Source organism: Perca fluviatilis, chromosome 6 (genome assembly GCF_010015445.1).
Source record: "Perca fluviatilis chromosome 6, GENO_Pfluv_1.0, whole genome shotgun sequence".
Lineage (NCBI taxonomy): Eukaryota > Metazoa > Chordata > Actinopteri > Perciformes > Percidae > Perca > Perca fluviatilis.
This window is the reverse complement of record NC_053117.1, coordinates 40,152,072-40,159,571: the sequence shown is the minus strand read 5'-3', so window position 1 is coordinate 40,159,571 and position 7,500 is coordinate 40,152,072. Positions and strand designations below refer to the sequence as shown.

The 7,500-nt window shown below is 42.2% G+C and overlaps 1 protein-coding gene across 1 annotated transcript in view; it reads right to left on the bottom strand.

Annotated features, from left to right (window-relative positions):
* vps33a (VPS33A core subunit of CORVET and HOPS complexes) overlaps positions 1-7,500 on the bottom strand; it is a 30,660-nt gene that overhangs the window by 4,854 nt on the left and 18,306 nt on the right. Inside the window, exons 12-14 of the mRNA XM_039804519.1 lie at positions 3,320-3,366; positions 2,752-2,889; positions 1,493-1,661 (exon numbers count right to left, since the gene is read on the bottom strand). Of these exons, the coding sequence (XP_039660453.1) occupies positions 1,493-1,661; positions 2,752-2,889; positions 3,320-3,366 (354 nt within the window). The remainder of the gene's footprint in view (positions 1-1,492; positions 1,662-2,751; positions 2,890-3,319; positions 3,367-7,500) is intronic.

Genomic DNA, 7,500 nt, shown 5'->3' with positions numbered 1-7,500 from the left:
CATCAATCTGTTGCTGTCTCAGAAACAGAGCCGGAGTCTTATCTCCACGCGGCAGGCAGCAGGAGCTCGCCGGCTCCGATTCTGATTAGCGAGCAGCAGGGCAAAACAGTCAACCTACCCAAAATGCATTGCTGCACGCCGCACGTTTGAAAGTACAGCTGTTGTTTTAAATGGCCCAACACCAGGGCTGGGGACAGAGCGGCCTTCTGATGTATCGAGTGCCGAAAAAAACGCCTCGCCAGTCAATACCCAATCACAACACCTAAAGGAGTGAATGTCATCGGCGTCAGTGAGCCAATCAGCACACAGCATGCTTCTACCAAGATCTAACAATGTCTGTGATTGGCTGTCTAACGTTACAGAGACAGGCAGGAAATACTGTGTATGTGTGAGTGTGTGTGTGTGTGTGTGTGTGTGTGTGTGTGTGTGTTGTGTCTGTGTCTGTGTGTGTGTATGAGTGTGTCTGTCTATACTTCCTAAAAGTCGTTATATTGTTTTGGGGACAGTGACATGGCTGATAGCTAGCTTGTCTTGTTGTTCAACATACTGTCAAATTATTTCTACTGATTGCCAACTGTACACAATGTTATTGACTTTGGATCTTGCTAGCATAGCGTTAGCTTTCTGGCTCGTAGCTAAACTGAAGGGTTCTATCAGCTGAGCGGACTATATGAATATCTCTGGTTGCTAAGGGAGGCAAGTCGTATCTAAGGTCCTTCCTAATTCCTGGTGGAGTGAACAACGTTTGCATTGCATAAGAACCTGATGGATGGGAATGATTGTTCCAGGTATTAGTCAAACCGTACAGGCGTAAACCAGGGAAACGGAGTTATTGTTTGGATAAACTTTAGATTTCGATTGTAAAAACTAATTAAAATACGAACTGATGTTTGAAAAATATGTTGACTCGCCGTCGTCGTCGGCAACCGCCTCGCCGTCGTCGTCGGTAGGGGTGGGGGAAAAATCGTTACAGCATAGTATCGCGATATTTTTCGTGGCAATACTGTATCGATACACAGACACCAAGTATTGATCTATTATTATATATATATATATATATATGTGTTGGTCAGTCTGTCTGCTGACAATCCCACTTTTGCAGCAATAAAATTGAAGTGAGATGAACAAACAGAGAAATGTATCTTTTTAGATAAAACAAATGCTGACAAAATTGTCCTTTGGGGACATCATTTGAAACTGGGAAAAATCTGAAGTTGGAAAAAAGGTAATACATTGCAATATATCGCAGAATATTGCAATATGTTTAAAATCGCAATAATATCGTATCGTGACATAAGTATCGTGATGATATCGTATCGTGAGGCCTCTGGTGATTCCCGCCCCTAGTCGTCGGAGGCAACCGCCTCGCCGTCGTCGTCGGCAACCGTCTCGCCGTCGTCGTCGGCAACCGCCTCGCCGTCGTCGTTGGCAACCGCCTCGCCGTCGTCGTCGGCAACCGCCTCGCCGTCGTCATGCATTAACTCTTACTTACGTTTCTTGTGCAGCCCGGCGGGCAGCTGCTGCCTCTCCTCGAAGTGCGGTCCCGGGAGCATCTTCAGAACCTCCTCGATGCTCCGCCAGCCGGGCCGGGCCAAGACCTGCGCCAGCCGCACGCTCAGCGGGGCGTAGCCGCTGTACACGTACGAGATGTCGTTGGGGTTCTGAGGGAAACGTGACACACAGTCAGAGAAGTTAAAGGTACTCTCTTAAAGGACCACGCCGACTTATCAGGACCTTAGCTTATTCAGCGTGTCCCCCAGAGTTAGATGAGTCCATACATACACCCTCAGCTAGCCTAGCTTAGCACAGATCCTGGAGGTAACCAGCTCCATCTAGCCTAGCTTAGCACAGATCCTAGAGGTAACTGGCTCCATCTAGCCTAGCTTAGCACAGATCCTGGAGGTAACCAGCTCCATCTAGCCTAGCTTAGCACAGATCCTGGAGGTAAGTGGCTCCATCTAGCCTAGCTTAGCACAGATCCTGGAGGTAACCAGCTCCATCTAGCCTAGCTTAGCACAGATCCTGGAGGTAACCAGCTCCATCTAGCCTAGCTTAGCACAGATCCTAGAGGTAACTGGCTCCATCTAGCCTAGCTTAGCACAGATCCTAGAGGTAACTGGCTCCATCTAGCCTAGCTTAGCACAGATCCTGGAGGTAACTGGCTCCATCTAGCCTAGCTTAGCACAGATCCTGGAGGTAACAGCTCCATCTAGCCTAGCTTAGCACAGATCCTAGAGGTAACCGGCTCCATCTAGCCTAGCTTAGCACAGATCCTGGAGGTAAGTGGCTCCATCTAGCCTAGCTTAGCAGATCCTAGAGGTAACTGGCTCCATCTAGCCTAGCTTAGCAGATCCTGGAGGTAACCGGCTCCATCTAGCCTAGCTTAGCACAGATCCTGGAGGTAACCGGCTCCATCTAGCCTAGCTTAGCAGATCCTGGAGGTAACCAGCTCCATCTAGCCTAGCTTAGCAGATCCTGGAGGTGACCGGCTCCATCTAGCCTACTGCTCCCAATAAGTGACTAAATAACATCAAAATGTTCCTATTTCCATGTTGTGATTTGTAGAGTCACAGCGTGTACTAATAACAAGGTCACATGACAGACAGCCATCTTCTAACCGTATACATACTGGGAACTATATTCTCAGAAGGCGAAGCCCTCCCTCCCTCCCTCCCTCCCTCTCTCCTTCCCTCCCTCCCTCCCTCCCTCCCTGCTTCCCTCCCCTCCTTTATCTTCTGACAGATGTCTAACCTGTTCGTTGGCGTCCTCCATCCACAGTTTGAGAGTTTTCCTGATGGTGGGGTAGTTGTTCCTGGTGCTGCTCTGCAGCTTCAGGAGCCCGGCCTTCTCCAGGTTGTTGAGCGTCAGGATGTGTTCGTACCCGTACGTCTACAAGAAGAGACACACACCTCATCAGCCACCTGACTCCTCCACTCGTTACAACCTCTCGGGCTGCAACTACTGACTTGTGGCATTGTCGATTCATCTGCACATTTCTTTCAACCAAATTGCAGTCCTTCCAGAAAAATTGGGAGTTTTTTGTGTGATTGTTGGGCTTAATAGTAGTGTGACTTTACCTGGAGGATCTCTCTTATAGTAGTGTGACTTTACCTGGAGGATCTCTCTCTTATAGTGGGACTTTACCTGGAGGATCTCTCTCTTATAGTGGGACTTTACCTGGAGGATCTCTCTCTTATAGTAGTGTGACTTTACCTGGAGGATCTCTCTCTTATAGTAGGGACTTTACCTGGAGGATCTCTCTCTTATAGTAGTGGGACTTTACCTGGAGGATCTCTCTCTTATAGTAGTGGGACTTTACCTGGAGGATCTCTCTCTTATAGTAGTGTGACTTTACCTGGAGGATCTCTCACTAGGTGTGTGGCTGGAGGATCTTCTCTTATAGTGGGGACCTGGAGGACTCTCTTATAGTAGTGGGATTTACCTTCTCTTTGTGGTCGGGATTTACTTGGGGGATCTCTATGTAGTGGGCTTTACCTGGAGGATCTCTCACTTGTAGTGGGACTACCTGGAGGATCTCTCTTAGTAGTGGATTTACCTGGAGGGATCTCTCTCCTGTGGTGGGCTACCTGGAGGGATCTCTGTCTGTGATTCCTGCCGGATCCTTGATCCTTCCTGGGCCGCTGGTCTTACTCCGTACCGTTCACAAAAAAGATACCATAGATCCGTCTTTAGTCTAAACACGGGCTGGAGGTAACTAAAACAACCCAGTACACTCAGTTCCACACACACACACACACACACACACACACACACACACACACACACACACACACACACACACACACACACACACACACACACACACACACAGTCACTCAGACACACACTTGTGTCAGTATCACGTCCACGATAGCAGAAAATGGTAGAGTAACAACATACTGTTACTCCATTACTGTACTTCCAGTCCAAATGTTGTGGTACTACCTTGAGTCTTTCTTCCTTTCATTCAAAAAAAAAAACTTTTATTTAATAAAAAAATTTAAAAAATTTTAAAATTCATCTGTTCCACTTGGTACTTACTAGTTACTTTAGTTACTCCATTCATCTAATTAAAATAATATAAATTAATATCCATTCCCTTTCTCCATTACTAGTTACTTTAGTTCCTCCTTCATTCTGTTCACTTCTGTTACTGTTACTTGAGTTAATTCACATTCATCTCTCCTTCCGTTCGTACTTGTTACTTACTAACATTCATCTTTACTTTTTACATTCATCTGTTCCAGCTTAACTCACTACATTCATCTGTTCCATTTGTTCCTCCTTTAGTTACTGTTACATACAATTCATTCCAGTTCGGTCCTTCTAGTTACTACTCCATTCATTGTCAGCTTGTAGTTACTAACTCACATTCATCTGTTACAGCTTTAGTTACTAGTTACTTTAGATTACTCCACTACATTCATCTGTTACAGCTTTAGTTACTAGTTACTTTAGTTGTTACTTTAGTTACTCCGCTACATTCACCTGTTCCAGCTTTAGTTACTAGTTACTTTAGTTACTCCCTACATTCACCTGTTCCAGCTTTTGTTACTAGTTACTTTAGTTACTCCGCTACATTCACCTGTTCCAGCTTTTAGTTACTAGTTACTTTAGTTACTCCACTACATTCACCTGTTCCAGCTTTTGTTACTAGTTACTTTAGTTGTTACTGGATTATCCGCTACATTCATCTGTTCCAGCTTTAGTTACTAGTTACTTTGTAGTTGCAGTCATCTGTTCCAGCTTTTAGTTACTAGTTACTTTAGTTGTTACTTTAATTACTCATTCACCTGTTCCAGCTTTAGTTACTAGTTACTTTAGTTACTCCCCAAATTAATCTGTTACAGCTTTAGTTACTAGTTACTTTAGTTACTCCTGCAGTCATCTGTTCCAGCTTTAGTTACTAGTTACTTTAGTTGTTACTTTTAGTTACTCCGCTACATTCACCTGTTCCAGCTTTAGTTACTAGTTACTTTTAGTTTATCCCGCTTCCACATTCATCTGTTCCAGCTTTAGTTACTAGTTACTTTAGTTACTCCCACTACATTCACCTGTTACAGCTTTAGTTACTAGTTACTTTAGTTACTCCACTAAATTCATCTGTTCCAGCTTTAGTTACTAGTTACTTTAGTTACTCCGCTACATTCATCTGTTCCAGCTTTAGTTACTAGTTACTTTAGTTACTCCGCTACAGTCATCTGTTCCAGCTTTAGTTACTAGTTACGTTAGTTACTCCACTACATTCATCTGTTCCAGCTTTAGTTACTAGTTACTTTAGTTACTCCACTACATTCATCTGTTCCAGCTTTAGTTACTAGTTACTTTAGTTACTCCGCTACATTCATCTGTTACAGCTTTAGTTACTAGTTCCTTTAGTTACTCCACTACATTCATCTGTTACAGCTTTAGTTACTAGTTCCTTTAGTTACTCCGCTACATTCATCTGTTACAGCTTTAGTTACTAGTTACTTTAATTACTCCACTACATTCATCTGTTACAGCTTTAGTTACTAGTTACTTTAGTTGTTACTTTAGTTACTCCGCTACATTCACCTGTTCCAGCTTTAGTTACTAGTTACTTTAGTTACTCCCCTACATTCACCTGTTCCAGCTTTAGTTACTAGTTACTTTAGTTACTCCGCTACATTCACCTGTTCCAGCTTTAGTTACTAGTTACTTTAGTTACTCCACTACATTCACCTGTTCCAGCTTTAGTTACTAGTTACTTTAGTTGTTACTTTAGTTACTCCGCCACATTAATCTGTTACAGCTTTAGTTACTAGTTACTTTAGTTACTCCGCTGCAGTCACCTGTTCCAGCTTTAGTTACTAGTTACTTTAGTTACTCCCCTACATTCACCTGTTCCAGCTTTAGTTACTAGTTACTTTAGTTACTCCGCTACATTCACCTGTTCCAGCTTTAGTTACTAGTTACTTTAGTTACTCCACTACATTCACCTGTTCCAGCTTTAGTTACTAGTTACTTTAGTTGTTACTTTAGTTACTCCGCCACATTAATCTGTTACAGCTTTAGTTACTAGTTACTTTAGTTACTCCGCTGCAGTCATCTGTTCCAGCTTTAGTTACTAGTTACTTTAGTTGTTACTTTAGTTACTCCGCTACATTCACCTGTTCCAGCTTTAGTTACTAGTTACTTTAGTTACTCCGCTACATTCATCTGTTCCAGCTTTAGTTACTAGTTACTTTAGTTACTCCACTACATTCATCTGTTCCAGCTTTAGTTACTAGTTACTTTAGTTACTCCACTACATTCATCTGTTCCAGCTTTAGTTACTAGTTACTTTAGTTACTCCACTACATTCATCTGTTCCAGCTTTAGTTACTAGTTACTTTAGTTACTCCACTACATTCATCTGTTACAGCTTTAGTTACTAGTTACTTTAGTTACTCCGCTACATTCATCTGTTACAGCTTTAGTTACTAGTTACTTTAGTTACTCCGCTACATTCATCTGTTCCAGCTTTAGTTACTAGTTGCTTTAGTTACTCCACTACATTCACCTGTTCCAGCTTTAGTTACTAGTTACTTTAGTTGTTACTTTAGTTACTCCGCTACATTCACCTGTTCCAGCTTTAGTTACTAGTTACTTTAGTTGTTACTATAGTTACTCCGCTACATTCATCTGTTACAGCTCTAGTTACTAGTTACTTTAGTTACTCCGCTACATTCACCTGTTCCAGCTTTAGTTACTAGTTACTTTAGTTGTTACTATAGTTACTCCGCTACATTCATCTGTTACAGCTCTAGTTACTAGTTACTTTAGTTACTCCGCTACATTCATCTGTTACAGCTCTAGTTACTAGTTACTTTAGTTACTCCGCTACATTCATCTGTTACAGCTCTAGTTACTAGTTACTTTAGTTACTCCGCTACATTCATCTGTTACAGCTTTAGTTACTCTGTTACAGCTTTAGTTACTAGTTACTTTAGTTACTCCGCTACATTCATCTGTTCCAGCTTTAGTTACTAGTTACTTTAGTTGTTACTTTAGTTACTCCGCTACATTCACCTGTTCCAGCTTTAGTTACTAGTTACTTTAGTTCTTACTATAGTTACTCCGCTACATTCATCTGTTACAGCTCTAGTTACTTTAGTTACTCCGCTACATTCATCTGTTACAGCTTTAGTTACTAGTTACTTTAGTTACTAGTTATTTTAGTTACTAGTTACTTTAGTTACTAGTTACATGTAGTTTATAAAATCTGATGTTTGATTCTAAAGTAAACTAGCCGACAATATAACGGACTACAAGTCTACAGCTGAGATGATGAGACCATTAAACACACAACTGGTTGGAGAGAAAGGAGAGAAGAGAGAAAGGAGAGAAGAGAGAAAGGAGAGAAGAGAGAAAGGAGAGAAGAGAGAAGAGAGAAAGGAGAGAAGAGAGAAAGGAGAGAAGAGAGAAAGGAGAGAAGAGAGAAAGGAGAGAAGAGAGAAAGAGAAAGGAGAGAAGAGAGAAAGGAGAGAAGAGAGAAAG